Raw genomic sequence first — 17,659 nt, 5'->3', positions numbered from 1 at the left:
TTTCAGAGACACACACTTTACCCTCCCACCTAACAGCACCATGAAGGTTCCTATCCAAATCCTCTGCCCCACACCGTCCCCTGCTGCCTCTGCCCCACACCCCTGGGGCTGCTGGGCCTTCCTGCCCAAACCAGCACAGACCTCAGGTCTGCTGCGACGTGCAGAATGAGCTGGGCGTTGGAAGGCATTTCTGTGGAAGTCATTCTGCTTGTGCCACCCAGAAAGCCTTGGGAACGTTCACTTTTCAAAATTATGAGGAAATGCAGTTCAAATGTAAGCAAATTTTGTTGGAATGTCCAAGAAATATGGTTAACAAACGCAGACAAAAGAATGTTGGTAATTTTTGGCAAAATATTGTTATTGTGATAGTTATTTTAGGAAAAATACTTTTTGTTCATGTTTGCATTAATAAAGTTGATCACCTGCAGGAGGAATAGTGAGAAAGACAAAGGGATTGGGGCAATGGGGATAGTGAACTCAATTGTCATGAAAAATTATTGCTTGGAGCATGAAACTAACATTAGTAGGAGAGTTAGATAAAAGGCTGTGGGGCAGAGAAAGTAGCCAAGTATTAGAAGAGAGGAAAAAAAATGTATTTTGAGGAAGAGTTGAAAATTACTGAGGTTCAGGGCATGTTCCCTAGAGTAAATCATATTGAAATCTGAAAGAGGTTGATGAGGGACTTTCATACTGTATCCCCACTACACTGTTTAATGTTACTGCTTGAGGCTAATTGCAATGCTGAGAAACTCAGACATCTAGTCAACATTAAGCGTTGTCTGAGTCTCATGGTAATAACTATCTTTTGTTACCAAAGAAAAGCAGCAGAGAGTTTGTTGGCTGCTGCCCTGTAATGACTGTGCTTGATCTGAAAGAAGACAGGTGCTCTATTTTCTTTTCGTAAACAGCGTCTTTATCAAGAGAAGGCAAAGAATGAAAGGGTCTCCTTGCACACCCCACTGTCTGAAAAAAACTGTAACTCAGGGACCAGTTCTGTTTCCCATTAATAGCAGCAATGAGAAAGTACAGTTTGAGCAGGGATTGGGATCATATAAGAGTCCCTGCTTGAACTTTTTTTTTTTTTGGCTGGCTAAACTTACATTAAAACAGCTGTCGTCTTTTCCTGAAGGTAGCAGAAAGTACCTGATTTATTTTTCCATTGGTTTCCTATATTCTTGTGGTAATGTTAATCTTCTGCATGTGCAGAATTAGCTGGTCCATGTGTAAAAAGTACTGTCAGGTAAAATCTTGTTCTCTGGGTGGGAAACAGAGCAGTTAAAAACTTGGTTAAATTAAAAGGATCTTCCTACAGGAAGACTACACTTGTCTGCATCTATAGTTTAGCTCTGGTGGAATGAAGTGCTCATATGATAGCCAGCTTCATGGCACATGGCACATGGCTGGCCATGGCACAAACCAAACTAGGGGTTTCCACAGTTAACACCTGAACTCCTGCAGCTCTTACGGCTGGTCTGCAGATAAGTGGCTGTGGCCACGTAATCCTGTGTAGCTAAGTCTGAATCTCTTGCACCTGCAAAACAGCAATGTGGGTTTTCCCGTACAGGAGCCCACAAGTCTGGTGCTGAGGGGGAGGAGTGGGGAGGATTGCCACCAACAGGGCTTCCTTCCCATAGGAAGCACTTCACAAGACATGTCCTTTTCTCCGTGATGTCCCTTCCCCTGCAGGCCAGTACTACAGCCATCCCCCAGAGTGATCTGCAGGGATTCAAGCGCCAGGAGAGAAGCAGTTTGGCAGGTCTCGGCCACAGCCCCTGCAATCTCAGCAGAATCCATAGGCAGTCTTCAAGAGGCCACAAAATTAACATTCTCCCCTTCCCTGGGCAGGATGGGCAGGTGTTGTGGTTTAACCCCAGCCAGCAACTAATTCCCACACAGCCACTTGCTCACTCCCCCGTGGTGGGATGGGGGAGAGAATCAAAAGAGTAAATGTGAGAAAACTCGTGAGTTGAGATAAAGACAGTTTAATAGGTAAAGCAAAAGCTGCGCACGCAAGCAAAGCAAAACAAGGAATTCATTCACTACTTCCCATGGGCAGGCAGGTGTTCAGCCATCTCCAGGAAAGCAGGGCTCCATCACGTGTAACGGTTACTTGGGAAGACAAACGCCATCACTCAGAACGTCCTCTCCTCCCTTCTTCTTCTCCCAGCTTTATATGCTGAGCATGACGTCATACGGTATGGAATATCCCTTTGGTCAGTGGGGTTGGCTGTCCCAGCTGTGTATCCTCGCAACTTCTTGTGCACCCCCAGCCTCCTCACTGGTGGGGTGGTGTGAGAAGCAGAAAAGGCCTTGACTCTGTGTAAGCACTGCTCAGCAGTAACGAAAACATCCCTGTATTATCAATATTGTTTCCAGCACAAATCCAAAACACAGCCCCATAATAGCTACTGTGAAGAAAATTAACTCTATCCCAGCCAAAACCAGCACAGCGGGCCATGGACCACTGCTGGTTGCACACCCAAAAGGGCCAGGCAGGTCTGCCCAGTGACTGTGCCATTAGTTGGGGCTGGAGGCGGAGGGATGGCAGCAAGCAGACAAAAACCAAGGCAGACCGATGCTCCATGTGAGCTGTGAAGCACATCGGCATCCGTTCGGCAGCTAAGGGAGAGACAGCCGTCTCCAGGACCCTGAAAGAACGGTTTGTGATGGGTGTATAGACAGGACAGGATTTCCCTTTTTAGCTGTTGCCTGCCCTCACACCAACCCCGTTCCCTGGGGAACAGAAAGAGACCTTCCAGCAAGACAACGCCTGACACTTATGTTACTGAATGGTGTTAAGAATGATAGCTTATGTAATCCTATAGCCTCATTTCATTTTAGCAGTATTTAATGAAAGAAGAGATGGTGAACAAAACAATTTCATATACTATTCAACAAGCATCTCTTTCTGTATGAAGCATTAACAATAGCTGTCATCTTCGTACAAAAAAAGGCTTCCAATTACTTCAATGCTAAGAGAAAATCCAAATGCATCTGAAAGCCCCAGAAGCAAATTATTTTTAATACCATTATGGAAAAGGAAAATGTGTGACCCAGACCTTCATTTAATATTTTACTAGCCTTGAAAGTTAATTTGAGTTTGTGTTCAATTTTCTGGGAAGTTTTTCTTTACAGCTGTGCAATCTGGGCACAGAATTGAGCAGAACTGAGAACTGTCCTTTCCTCTCCACTTTTTTCGCATTTCAGTGCTAGAGACAGGGAAAAAGGAGGAGGTGATATGTAATTAATGTAACATATAAAGAAAAAAGGAAGACTATGATGTAAAATATGTCATATGACTTCGTTAAAATTCCTTTAGTACGCAGCAGGGAGATTTATGGGACCGGTAGACAGAAGAGTATAAAAGAAAGATAGATTAACTTTAGCTTTGCTGGTGTCCACTTATGCTATAAATCACATGACTAGAGGCTTTCTCTGAATTACATCTACCTCGTGGTGTTCCTCTTCTATCCCATATATTTTGGGTCATCTGAAAAAGGAGGAAATGCATCCTGATCTCCCTATATCCATATCTCTGTCTGGATATAAATTATACATTCATTGTGTGAATTCTTTCTCTGTACGTTAATTTTAATTACCATTTACTCCATTACAGGTTGGTCTAAAGCAAAACTGGTTTGAAACGACAATGACGCCCTTTTTCTTCCAAAATTTTAAGTCAAGCAACTGTGGGATTTTTCAAGGAATGTCTCTGTTTCTGCAACCATTCACAAGAATGGGTGGAAGAACATCTGATGAAATATGTCTTAGAAAAGTAGCTGTTGAGCTACAGAGGCCCTTAGAGTTTTCTTAGCTCTAGGTGTTGGTTCCCAGTCTTTCTGACATAGAGCCTACACTCAGAGGCCACATCAGTAATACTTAATTATAGATACCTGGAACCATTCTCTTTTACTGGGTCTTATCCTGCAAAACAGAGAGTTCACAACTAAAATGCCAATTCACAACGGTCCCTAGCTCATGTCAGTTCTCTACCTATGTCTAGAATTATTATTAGAGTATTAAAGAATACTCTTTAAGTATCATTGCTTACACTTACAAAGCTTGTTTAAAGGCAACAGTTGTCTTCAGGACCAGATTCTCAGATTGCTTTGGCAGTGAACCTATGAGCTAGCTGGTACTGCCTCTCCAAAAATGGGAGGTCCATGCACCAGAATCCCCTTGGTCATTACTATACTGCCTGGAAGAGGTAGGCAGTGGTAGGAAACGATGATAGGAGAAAGGTAGATCATGCTGTGTTGAGTTGCTCTTTCAGACAAATTATGTAGCCACTGAATACAATCACTTTAAATTGTTTGCATATTGTTTTTTAAGTCTTTTTTTTTTTCTCATTAGTTGCTATGCATTTTTCAGTATAATTAGAAATAAAAATACCAGGTTTGAAATTAGATATATTCTACTGATGACACACAACCTTGAATGAAATCTAGATCTCATACCTTAACTACCTTCTGCTATGCTAACAGGAATAGATAGAACTGAATATGCATTTCTTTTAATAAAGACGGGAATCTCGTTTGATTCTGAAAGCACAGAGAGAGCAGGTTGCTGCATTACAATGTGCTGTTGTCTGCACAGTCACTTTCCTATTCATAGTGATTCCTTAATATTTTGAATTTCAGTCTTGAATTTATCTTAATGTTGTTGTCTAACTGAACATTTATAGTATATGATCAGAGAAAATAATGTGAGAGTCCCTGGGCTGCTCCATTCCCACGTAGAAGTAATGTGAATGTCTGTGTCCTTTGTCAAGTTGTCTGGTTCATATTCATGTACAAGTGCAGTAGCTAATTTTACAGAATAAGGAGTGATACCTCTCTGCATTCCCTGTGGTAGACTCATTAGCGCAGGTAAATCTCTGTGCTGCAGCCAACAAATTTATTTGACACACAGTTTATGACCTAGTAGATGTAAATGTCTGCTGTGAAACTAATGATGGATGAAGCAAGAGAACAAGTTATCTCACAAGATTTCCAGCTGGGCTAGAAATAATCTATCCTGTGAAATGTTGACAAGTTCACTTCTAATCTTAGTTAGAAAATTGAGGTTGGAGTAGATAGTGCTGAAAAATAATGGGGTGAAAATCTGTTCTAACTTTTCAAACCATTTCCTACATCCATTCTTAACTTACCACAAAGTGCTTAGGGAGTTGCAGAGATATTCAATCACCTTCATATTAACAGAAAAGGCCCATGTGCACAGCTTTTCTATGAACTATTTCCTGTGTTAAAAATTCTGGCTATTACTGTCCGTATAACATAGTTCACTGTTTTCTGCTAGTATATTTAGAGGCTTAAGCGCAAGGAATTCTTAATTGATTCTGAACAACTTTACAGCTGTGTTTTCTTACAGTGTTACCTTTCTGACAGTATTTGATTAAAATAAAGGGAACACATAAACAGCCCTTAGTCTTCTATGCTACTCGTCTTTCCTAAAAGTGGGTGTTGTAGAGCTGCAAATGTAGGTCTACAAGAATAATCATCAAGATAGTATTGATCTGTACCAGAATGATGTGAAAAAGTTTTTAAAGTCCTTTAATGTTCATACACCTAAGAATAGTGACTTGGGCTGTAGCTCAGAAAGAGAAGCAGATGAGAGACACGAAAAATATGTGAAGATGAATCACACAACCTCAGGTATTTCCCAAGAACAGATTATAATTCTACTTTTTTTCCTAAAATCTGACCTAGTTGTAGTAGGAGATGGTGAAAGTCAATACAGCCAATGACCTTAAAGCTGACATATTAAAAATAGTGTGGAAAGGTCTAATTGTCATAAAGGTCACAGGATAAAAATTTTGTTCCAATTCTGTTATTTCCAGGAGCCAATGGAAATGCAGCACAACCATCAAAATTCCTCAGTGGCTTTCAGAAATACTTGACGTTTACTTTGTGGGTCAACATTAGTAGAATTTATATTTCTTTAAATAAGGGAATTGTAGCTGAATTTTTAACAATCATGGAAGAGGAAAATTAATATATATTTAATAAAGCACTTGCTTAAAATTAAGGGCAGGAAAGCATTTCAAGGAGGTATGAAAACTGTCTGCAATATTCATCCAACTTCAGAGAGATAAATAAAACAAGAAATTTAATATTTTATGGAAAAATATGATTTAAGAATAATACAGCTCCTACAAAAGGAACTACAATCAGATTTAATTCCAAAATGTTTTAGATGGAGAAAATTTTACCAAAAAGTATATTTTATATGAAATATACAAAAACTTTTCATTTCAGGACCTTTTATATTTTTAAATAAATGTTGTTTTAGCTCAAAATATCAAATTTAAATAGAAAATATGTTTAAAATTCTTTTAAATATTTGAAGCATGAAATTTCCAATCGAAAAATATTTTCCATCAGAAAATCTGAGGGACACAAAATTTTAATGTTTCTGATTGTTAAAAAAAGTCAGATGGACTATTTTTTCCACTTTTTTTGAAATAAAAGTATCCAGTGAGTAAGCCTCAGGCTTTTACTGCAGCTTTTGAGGTCAATAATAGCTTAAATAAAAATGTCTGGGCTTTTAGCATCACTGCGCTGGGCAGTGATGCTTCCTCATTCTGCACCTCAGCTTTCTACTTCTCTTTTCCATCCACTACACTCAATTTCAGGTTAAACATAGACTTGACCAAGAACATGTGCTTCCTTGAAAGTCTTGATCACTAGGTGATTCCTCGGTAAATGGGATACGCTGTTCTGTCACAGCGATTTTACACTGAAATAACTCTGATGATTTTGTTAATTGATTGTTACTCTTTTGTATATTAGTGACACTGAGGAGGCATTTAGCTGCAGGATCACTCAGATGCCAAGGAATTTGTTTCCTAATCAGAAGTTTTACTTTATCCATGTGATTTGTTGTAATGTCGCCTTTGCAGCATTCAGTCGGAGGGCGGGAGCTTTTTAATATAGGTTTGTGTTTATACAGACAGCTTCCTAAGCTCGAGCAAAGTATTCTCCACAGAAGGATCTGTGCTTCTTTCTCCACGGGTAACTGTTACAAGCAATCAAAATGGTGGACATGAATTTCCCGATATGTCTTTGAGTATGATTTAAAAGAAGAGAGTAATTTGAGAACTAGCATGACTAATGTCTATATAAGCTTCAAATATTTTTAAATTTCAAGGATAAATACACAGGCATAATGTAAGTGAACTTTTAAAAAGTGTGCACAAGATTTCTAGTGTTGTTGAGAATTATAAGCACCTGCCTAAGATAAAGGATGTGCAAAAACAGATTTTTTCTTTCTCCATACAATATTTAAAGCCAGTGTGTTTTTATACTTAGAACAACAACAAAAAAAAGATATATTTGAAGTAGGAAATAGACACTGTCATTTGCTTTTGAAAACTCTCTTTTTGAGCGGATAGTGAAGTGGCAGTTAAAGATCAGTGTGCATTTCTCTAGATCCTAAATGGGAACTCTTCAGAGCTATTATAGCCCTCCACAACAGAATTTGACCTGTGTTCATAGTTTGTCTCTACATCTAAGTTACCATTCAAGTCTCCTTCTCTAATAGAAATATATTATTGTCTTCAGCCTCCTGAGTGGAAACTCATGTATGTTCAAAAAATGTCAGTTACCAATAACTGACTTTTTTTCCTAAAATCCTCATTCATTACAGTAAGAATTTTTAGGAAAATTTTATAACATCAATTCAGCAGTGGTAGAAACTAAATAGGTGTTTTAGGTATGCTGTCCATTTTCACTGTCTGTTACTCATTTTCGGTGTCTTGAAGGTGCCCTTGTAAAGTCACTCTAACTTCCAGATGTTTGGCTTACTAATATCAAATGTTTGCTTTCAGATATCAACATGGCAGGAGAACCAAAACCATACAGACCAAAACCTGGCAATAAGCGGCCACTTTCAGCACTTTACAGGTAAGTGAGATTTCATCTTAACTTACTACAATTCAATTTTTATTAGAAAAATTATGGTAACCTGAAATGTACCTACCGATGTCACTGTGCAGCCCATGAACGAGACAAAAACATGTTTTTCCATTCACACTTTGATGTTTGTATGAAATATAATCAAGCCCCTGGACACATCGAAAGGTTTTGAATGTGAGTGAAAGAGCCAGTATTGTAGTGTCTGACACTACATGTATCTGTTGACTCACTCCAGAGCAAAATGTTCTAATTTCCAAAGATAAAGTCTGTCCATATGATGCCTTAAAAAACTAACTTATGCCAACTAGGAGAAAGCCCAGCAAACAAAATTCCTGGCTGATACTTAAATGCAATGAACACAATATGCACATAATACCCCTCTTTTAGTTGGAAACAAACACCAGAGTTTCTGTTTGCTGTAAAAAATAAAACACTCAGGATATTTAAATGATAATACAGGCATTCAAAAGAATAGGTAAAACTAAATCAGCCAGACCAGAATTTTATTTTTTAGTGAAAATACCTTATGTTTTACTGAGGCCAAAAATCTGGTCTCTGCCTTCTCAGTATTCACATCATGGATGTTATTTGCCAAGGCAAGAACAATGCAAAGGAAAGGACTGCAGCTGTAAACCATAAGAAGTATTACACATAAAGTCTTGCTATACTAAAAAGCTATTTGAAAAGATGTTTGACAGTGACACTCCTTTAGGATGAAGTAGCAGAACTCAATCACCTTGCACAGGTTTTGATCCAGGGATGCTAAAGGCACTGGGGTTGTGCTTGGTGAATGTTAGATTCTATAAGACCCCATCCAAGTGTTCAGTCTGGAATTCAAGCTTTGAGTTTAAATATGGGTTGCATTAAAAAGATGTTTATTTATATGTTTAGGCACTGGTAATTTAATTTTCCCTCCATACCTCCTTTTTTCTTTTTCGGAAGTGAAAATGGAAGTGCAGAAGAAGAGAAGCAGACTTTATACCCATATAAAAGTGTAATATTTAACAAAATTATAATGAAGTACACAAAAAAAATTATAAATCTGTCATTTATTAAACCTACTGACAAAAAGACTGGTGTGGTGATTAGTGAAGTGTTTATTAACACTAGAAGTGTTTCCACTTCTAGTACTACAACCAATATTTTTTTTTGTTCTTTTTTTTAAATTGACTGCTATTTCAATTTTTAATCTTATGCTTTTTTGCTTGGCTATGGCCTCGTTCTTGTGACTTCTTTATTTGCAGTGTTCAGTGAAATAACTAATAATTTCAGAGCAACAGAACTGCTTTCTCATTGATTTGTGTGTCAAGGGTGAGAACCAACTTCTAACAAGACTGGACTTATTCCTCAGGTGTTCAGGAGGGCATTGATAGTGCCTTTCTCCTATTCCCAGGTGCCTTTTTTCATGCAGCTTGTACAAAACTGAAGAAACCCCCACCTTTTTTTCCAAATCAATTAAGCTTACTGAAGCTTTCCAGATTGTTAGGGGGATTGACAGACAGACATGCACACATGCATTTCTGCTCAATAAAGCTCATTTCTCATAAAAGTACTACAGAATTTATGCTCCAGATCCATGAAAGGACTTGGGACTGATTTGCACTGTGGCTGAAATGCAGATAGACTGGCTCTGAGAACAGCTCAGTGCTGAAATCAGAGACACTTGAGCAGGACTTTTTCAAGCCTGGTCTGATCTGAAAGCTTCAGATGGAAACTCAAGGGTGGAATCTCAGAATGAGACAGGCAGGAGCATTTTAGATCTGAGCCTGTGTGCCACCTAATAATAATGCGAAGTTTTATCATATAGTTGCCCTTTGCTGCATATTGCTTTTGGAGAAGAGAACCCCTGTTTTCAACTGCAAGCTGTTAAACTCTCTAGGTGTTACTGGTAGACATGGTCTACTGTGTTCCTGTGTCAGTATTTCAAAAGATTTTTGAAAATGTTCTGTGGTTTCTGGCATTTATATGCACTTCCACCTCTGAGCGTCTGAATCATTTCTCATAAATACTTGTTCTACAGACAAGACAGGGATAGGAGAGAGACCTGTGGAAAGTTCTGAGGGAACTTTAAAGAGAAAAAAGATTTTAGATTTTGTCCTTTCATTGATCTATACAGACTATTTTTCTAGAAGATTATGAGAATCTTTTTTGAACAACTAACAGAAGCCTTCATCCGATGGTAATGGAGAACTTTCATTATCTCAGTATCTGTTAGCATATTGGTATGTGAGGAGATCAATGGCTTATGAAGTTCTTGACAATGTTGAGAACATTTACTTATTTCAAAACATTGTACTGGGTCTGGCTGGGATGGAGTTAACTTTCTTCGTAGGATCTCATATGGTGCTGTGTTTTGGATTTGTTACTGAAACACACCAATGTTTTGGCTGTTGCTGAACAGTGTTTGCACAGCCCCAAGGCTTTCTCTTTTTCCTATTCTGCCTTCCCAATGAATAGGCTGGGGGTGGGCAATACAGCTGAGACAGCTGACCCAAACTGGCCAAAGCGATATTCTATATCATATAATATCATGCTCAGAAATAAAAAGTGAGTTTTTTCCTTCCAAAGTAGCTGTTGCTACTGGAGACTGCCTGGGCTGCTTGTGGGAGGTGGAAAGTAATTGCCTTTGCATCACTTGTTTTTTTCCCTCCTTCCTTCCCTTCTTAAACCTCATTTATCTCAACCCATAAGGGTTTTTCACTTTTGCTCTTCCTATTGTCTCCTTCATCCCAATGGGGGACAACAGTAGGGGAGTGAGATAGTGACTGTGTGGGTGCTTAGCTGCTTGCCAGGGTCAACCCACAAGATGGAGAAAGTTAAGAGGGAAGTGGTTACTTTAGATTTGATTTTGACTAAGAGAGGCATTAGTTAAAAATTTATTTATCACAAAATATTCACTGTGAAAAGGGAGGACTGAGAGCAGTAGAAATAGGATAATGAATTTCAGAAAGGACAGACTTCAATGAGCTCAGAGAACTGTTAAGTAGGATCTCTTGGAAAGAAATTTTAGGGACAAAAGGAGTGCAGAATATCTTGCAGCAACTGTGCTTAAGGTAGAACAGAAAATTCTCCTGAAGCAGAAGTAGTAGAATAAAGGAATAATATGGCAGTAGCAAGTTTCTTTAACATCCTGAAAAGTGAAAAGGAATCATACAAAGTGTGGAATCAAAACCCCATGACTGGAAGTGAGTAGAAAAGAACAGCAGAGTCATCTAATAGGACATCAGAAAGGCTAAGGCACACAACAGTATAAAAGGCAACAAAAAGATTGTCATTAGAGTAACTTCCTCTGCTTTTTTATACTGCTGCTACTTAGCGGGAAAGGACAGCAGATAGTAGATGATACAGAAAAGGCTTCTTTTGCTTTAGCGAAAGAGGTTAGTTGACCAGCTATTTAAGAAAATCAATTTTAACCAGAGGGTATGGAATAAAAGAATTGGCTAACCAGTGTTTGAATAAGTGAATTCAATTGAAATGGTATGATGAGATTCACCCTAGAGTGTTTAAAGGACTAGCTGAATCTGTGTGTGGACTGTTAGTGATTGTTTGCAAAAACTTATGGAGGTCATGTAAGGCAGAAAACCAGTGGGCATGGGCAGGCATTATACCTATTTTTAAGAAAAGGAGGACCCAGAAAATTATCAGGTCAGCCCAGCTTTGATTCCCAGAAATGTACTGGAACAAATTGTTAAACAATCAATTTATCAACACCTAGATGATAATAAGATGGTAAAAAAAATCCATCATAGAATTATCGGGAGCAAATTATGTTGAAGCAATATAATTTCCTTCTCTGACAAGATAGCCAGTTTAGTGGATAAAGAGGAAACAGTAGAGATGCTATATGGTCATTTAAACAAGCCTTGACAGTTACCACATATAGTGTTTTCATACGCATGTTCAGGAAACTTGGCTAGAAGAAAGTGTCTTAAGGTAGATATCCAATGGAAAAACAGTGACTGTGGACAACGTTGTATTAAGGATAACAACTATTGTTTGTTCAGTCTCTTTTGTTACAGATTTTTAAAGAGTATTTTTGGAAATTTGAGACACATTTAAGAACAGTTTTAAGATAAACAAGTAGGAGTGCTGCACAGGGTTGCATAATTTCATTTATTGTGAAGTGCTTGAGGCTTCAAACTTGTTCAAAGTACTCTGCATCTCTGAAGAGAAACCTGCATCACACTTATAGCTGGATATGCATGAGTAATTAATACAGAGCAACCGATGTCCTATGATGAAATATTCTACCAGAGGCATGCAGAAGTCTCACTGTCGCTAGCCCTTGTTCTCGTGGGGGACTTCAACCTTCCGGATGTCTGCTGGAAATACAACACGGCAGAGAGGAAACAATCAAGGAGGTTCCTGGAGTGTGTGGAGGATAACTTCCTGACGCAGCTGGTAAGCGAGCCCACTAGGGGAGGTGCCTCGCTTGACCTGCTGTTCACAGAGAAGGACTGGTGGGAGATGTGGTTGTCGGAGGCCGGCTTGGGCTTAGCGACCATGAAATGACAGAATACTCAACACTTAGTGAAGTAAGGAGGAGGGCCAGCAAAACCGCTACCATGGACTTCCGGAGGGTGGACTTTGGCCTGCTCAGGACACTGGTCGAGAGGGTCCCTTGGAAGACAGTCCTGAAGGGCAAAGGGGTCCAGGAAGGCTGGATGTTCTTCAGGAAGGAAGTCTTAAAGGCACATCAGTGGGCTGTCCCTGTGTGCCATAAGAAGAACGGGTGGGGAAGACGTCCGGCTGGCTGAACGGGGAGCTCTGGCTGGGACTCAGGAAAAAAAGGAGAGTTTATCACTTGTGGAAGAAGGGGCAGGCAACTCAAGAAGAGTACAGGGATCTCGTTAGGTCGTGCAGAGTAGAAATTAGAAAGGCAAAAGCTCAGCTAGAACTCAACCTGGCCACTGTCGTGAGAGACAACAAAAAATGCTTTTACAAGTATATTAATGACAAAAGGAGAGCCAAGGAGAATCTCCATGCTCTATTGGATGCGGGGGGGAACGTTGCCACCAAGGACGAGGATAAGGCTGAGGTACTCAACGCCTTCTTTGCCTCAGTCTTTAATAGTCAGAGCGGTTATCCTCAGGGTACTCAGCCCCCTGAGCTGGAAGACAGGGACGGCAAGCAGGATAAACCCCCCATAATCCAAGAGGAAGAAGTTAATGACCTGCTACGCCACCTGGACGCTCACAAGTCTATGGGGCCAGATGGGATCCACCCGAGGGTACTGAGGGAGCTGGCGGAGGAGCTTGCCAAGCCACTCTCCATCATTTACCAGCAGTCCTGGTTAATTGGGGAGGTCCCGGACGACTGGAGGCTTGCCAATGTGACGCCCATCTACAAGAAGGGGCAGAAGGAGGATCCAGGGAACTACAGGCCGGTCAGCCTGACCTCGGTGCCAGGGAAGATTATGGAACGGTTCGTTTTGAGGGTGCTCACGAGCCATGTCCGGGACAACCAGGGGATCAGGCCCAGCCAGCACGGGTTCATGGAAGGCAGGTCCTGCTTGACCAACCTGATCTCCTTCTATGACCAGGTGACCTGCCTAGTGGATGAGGGAAAGGCAGTGGATGTGGTCTCCCTGGACTTCAGTAAAGCCTTTGACACTGTTGCGGCTCGCAACTTAGACAGGTACACTCTTCGCTGGATAAAAAACTGGATAGACGGCCGAGCCCAGAGAGTTGTGGTGAATGGAGTTAAATCCAATTGGCGGCCAGTCACGAGCGGTGTTCCCCAGGGCTCAGTTTTGGGGCCGGTCCTGTTCAATATCTTTATCAATGATCTGGATGAGGGGATTGAGTGCTCCCTCAGTAAGTTTGCAGACGACACCAAGTTGGGCAGGAGTGTTGATCTGCTTGAGGGTAGGAAGGCTCTGCAGAGGGACCTGGACAGGCTGGATCGATGGGCTGAGGCCAACTGTATGAGGTTCAACAAGGCCAAGTGTCAGGTCCTGCACTTGGGTCACAACAACCCCAGGCAACGCTACAGGCTTGGAGAAAAGTGGCTGGAAAGCTGCCCGGAGGAAAAGGACCTGGGGGTGCTGGTTGACAGCCGGCTGAACATGAGCCAGCAGTGTGCCCAGGTGGCCAAGAAGGCCAATGACATCCTGGCCTGTATCAGAAATAGTGTGGCCAGCAGGAGTAGGGAGGTGATCATGCCCCTGTACTCGGCACTGGTGAGGCCGCACCTCGAATACTGTGTTCAGTTTTGGGCCCCTCACTACAAGAAGGACATGGAGGTGCTGGAGCGTGTCCAGAGGAGGGCAACGAAGCTGGTGAAGGGCCTGGAGCACAAGCCTGATGAGGAGCGGCTGAGGGAACTGGGGTTGTTTAGCCTGGAGAAGAGGAGGCTGAGGGGAGACCTCATCGCGCTCTACAACTACCTGAAAGGAGGTTGTAGTGAGGTGGGTGTTGGTCTCTTCTCCCAAGTAACTCGTGATAGGACAAGAGGAAATGGCCTCAAGTTGCGCCAAGGGAGGTTTAGATTGGACATCAGGAAAAATTTCTTTACTGAAAGAGTGGTGAGGCCTTGGAACAGGCTGCCCAGGGAAGTGGTTGAGTCACCATCCCTGGAAGTATTTAAAAGACGTGTAGATGAGGCGCTTAGGGACATGGTGTGGTGGGCATGGTGGTGTTGCGTTGACGGTTGGACTCGATGATCTTAGAGGTCTTTTCCAACCTGTATGATTCTATGATTCTATGTGTTATACCCATGTAATTTGCTTATGTGTCCAAGTCATTAGATCCATTTTTGCCTGGAATGGTATAAGAATACTTGGTCATATCTCAGTTCAGGATCTACATTCTTTTTTTTAACCTTTATAGTGTTATAATCTGTGGAAATAATCTCATTTAATCTCATGTATGTGAAATTTAACATGAGACTAAATGTGAGACACATTTTTTTTTCAGCTATAGGAATAACTAGAGCAAGACAGATAAGCATATATCAATTCTTCTTTGACTTATACATGCAGTCATTCACATATCCAGACTCTCCTTTGTTCTCCAGTTTATTATTCCACTCACACCTCTTCTTTTCACATCTTTTTTATGCTAGCATTCCTGGTACAGTTCACAGAAAAAAATTAAATTAAAAGTGATACAGAGAATTTAAAAGGCATCATAGAGCTAATGAAGTCAGCAAAAGGTTCTCCCATTCACTGGACTAGAATTTACTTCCATTTCTTCTTCTTCTTCTTCTTCTTCTTCTTCTTCTTCTTCTTCTTCTTCTTCTTCTTCTTCTTCTTCTCCTTCTCTCTTAAACGTAATTTAATACCCTAATTCCTGCCAGCTGAAGATCCCATTGATCACAACCCTTAACTGTTGGAGAGCAGACTTGCAGTGCTTGGAATAATCCCATGGGACACTGTCCCAGAGAGAAGAGGGGGCCAGGAGAGCTAGCTGATTTCCAAGGATCACGTCCTTCAAGTTCAAGAACAGTTCATCCTTATGAACAAGAAATCAAGCAAAGGTAGCAGGTGGCCTGCACAGATGAACAAGGAGATCCTGAAAAAATTAAAACATAAAAAAGAGGCATAAAAAGGTGGAAGTAGCAACAGGTGGCCTGGGAGGTATATAGAGACATTGTGTAGGAGTGCAGGGACAGAGTTAGAGTGCTGTGGGAGCAGGTCAATGTCATTGAAAGGCCACTCAATCCATAATAAAATAACCTCCATTTTGGATTAGGCCTTAAAAATACTTGGAGAACAGAAAGATTTAGGCTTTGCTTCAGGAAGCTGCTAAACACATTATTAACTTTAAGCATACTCATGGAACAACTACAGATATGCTTAGGGTAGTGCTCAGGAATCAGCTTAATCTAACATAACTGTTAGCTCCAGCAGCATTCCTCCTGATTTGCATTGCTGTTCAGTATGTGAGGGGGGACTTAAATCCCAGAAGGTTCAAAATTGTTGTGAATTTCCTTTTTTAGCACAGCAGTTCTGCAGAAAACCAAATGCCTGACATTATTTTACATATTGTTATTTGGGTCTAGCCTCAAGCAGAAGTTAATTTTACTAGCTAATCTTCATATCTTTGAAACACAAGGTGAAGATTAAAGGTGCTGACACAAATGTGTTAAAGCACTCTTTGGGAGCATTGTTGTGGTAAAATAAAGGATCACACTTTGTCTTTTTAATTTAGTGGTGTTTTGATCAGTATTTCACTAAAGCAGTTCTGTGTCAGCATATGAAAGTCCATTTACTGTTTTTTTCCTCTGGGTTTATGCCCAACATACCAAAGTAGAATCAACCGCAAATACTCTGGTGGATCGGCATTGTGTTTCTCTACATCATAAAATATTTTAACTATTTATTGTTCATTTCAGTCCACCACCATGTTATATGAGGTGTTAAATACATGGTCTGAAAGCTTTTTCTCCATTTCGGAGGTCTTTGCTGGGGTTATTAAAACAGGACGAGACTCTTTTTTAGTTCTTAACTCCGGAGGTTGCTAATGGCTCCATCCCCAGTTGCTCCAGGAGTGGGCCCGAGCCCCAGGCCAGGCGGAGCAGAGCGACCATGCACACACTGCCTGTGGTTTGCCTCAAGATGGACTCACCATGTCCCCTCTTACGGCTATCAGCATGGGGGTCTGCTCAAAGTCTTCTCTGGCACCCCTCTAGTGGTAACAAAGATGGATTCGAGAAGAATGAATTTCTGAGTGTCTTGAAATAACAAAGAGACTGTGCTACGGGCTAGCAGAATGGTGGGATTTTTAGTGGCATGAAAATGAGCGCAGCTACTGCAGGCCCTGCTGTGTGAGGTGCTGGGGAGGACCTCCTGGAGACCGCGCAGGGCATGGGGAGCCAAAACCAGTGCAGTGGTACAAGTGGGAGGGAGTTGGAAGCAAACTGTCCCAGATCACATCTGAGTCTGCTTTATGAGAAAACTAGTTTGTTTACCAAAGACGAACCCTCTAGGAGTGAACTAATATTTGTATAATGTAGGAAAGCAGGGGACTAGGATTTGGAATTAAACTGGGAAGGCAAGTTACTCAGCCCTGCTGGGGTATCTAGTCACTCTCTTTGCTCTACACAATTTAATATTGTAGTTGACCTATAAACATTTCCAAGACCAATTTAGCTAAGACTAACCCTCGCCATGTGAGTTATTTTCACCCTTGCCAAACTCCAAGCTTCCTCCTAAGGCCACAATACACAAAACTGGCCTTGCCCCAGTGCCACATCTTGGAGGCCCAGTGAGGAGTTATTCAAGCCCCTCTCCTGCCAGTATTCCCATTGCTGGCTAGGCGTGAAGCCTCCTGGCCTGGGATCCACCAAGCTGAGGCACGTCCTGGAGTGAGACCATTATCAGGATGGATTTAGTGGATGGATTAACAAGACCAGGAAATACTGAGTGAAATCGTCTCTCGCCATGTTGCCTTGGCTGGCCAGATCTCCAGCCAGTGGTGGTTGAGTTCCTGCAGCACTGCCCATCTATAGCACACGGTGGCCCTGGCAAAGGCTTCCCTTGAGGACAAGTTCTTTCCACGCTGGTCTCTGAAGTTTCAGGCTTATGTTCAGCACTCCCTGGGTGGTATTAGATACCACAGTCATTTCCCATTCCCAACCACTTCTCCATGTAATGTAATTGAACTGTATATTCAGCATGCTTGATTTAGCATGCTGCTAATTAGCCATATTAAACAGCCTTTACTTTATAATTTCGTAATTCCCATGGCCTCTGGAGGAAACTATTTTATTTAAAAGTCTAATACTAATATACTGGAAAG

At 41.2% G+C, this 17,659-nt stretch overlaps 1 protein-coding gene across 8 annotated transcripts in view; it reads left to right on the top strand.

The window, feature by feature from the left end:
• RALYL (RALY RNA binding protein like) overlaps positions 1-17,659 on the top strand; it is a 427,011-nt gene that overhangs the window by 327,728 nt on the left and 81,624 nt on the right. For all 8 annotated transcript variants that reach the window (XM_075141585.1, XM_075141587.1, XM_075141584.1 and 5 more), the window contains one exon: positions 7,829-7,904. In XM_075141585.1, coding sequence (XP_074997686.1) covers positions 7,829-7,904 — 76 coding nt within the window. The remainder of the gene's footprint in view (positions 1-7,828; positions 7,905-17,659) is intronic.

This window comes from Calonectris borealis, chromosome 2 (genome assembly GCF_964195595.1).
Source record: "Calonectris borealis chromosome 2, bCalBor7.hap1.2, whole genome shotgun sequence".
NCBI classification, from domain to species: domain Eukaryota; kingdom Metazoa; phylum Chordata; class Aves; order Procellariiformes; family Procellariidae; genus Calonectris; species Calonectris borealis.
This window is presented reverse-complemented; position numbering and strand designations above follow the sequence as displayed.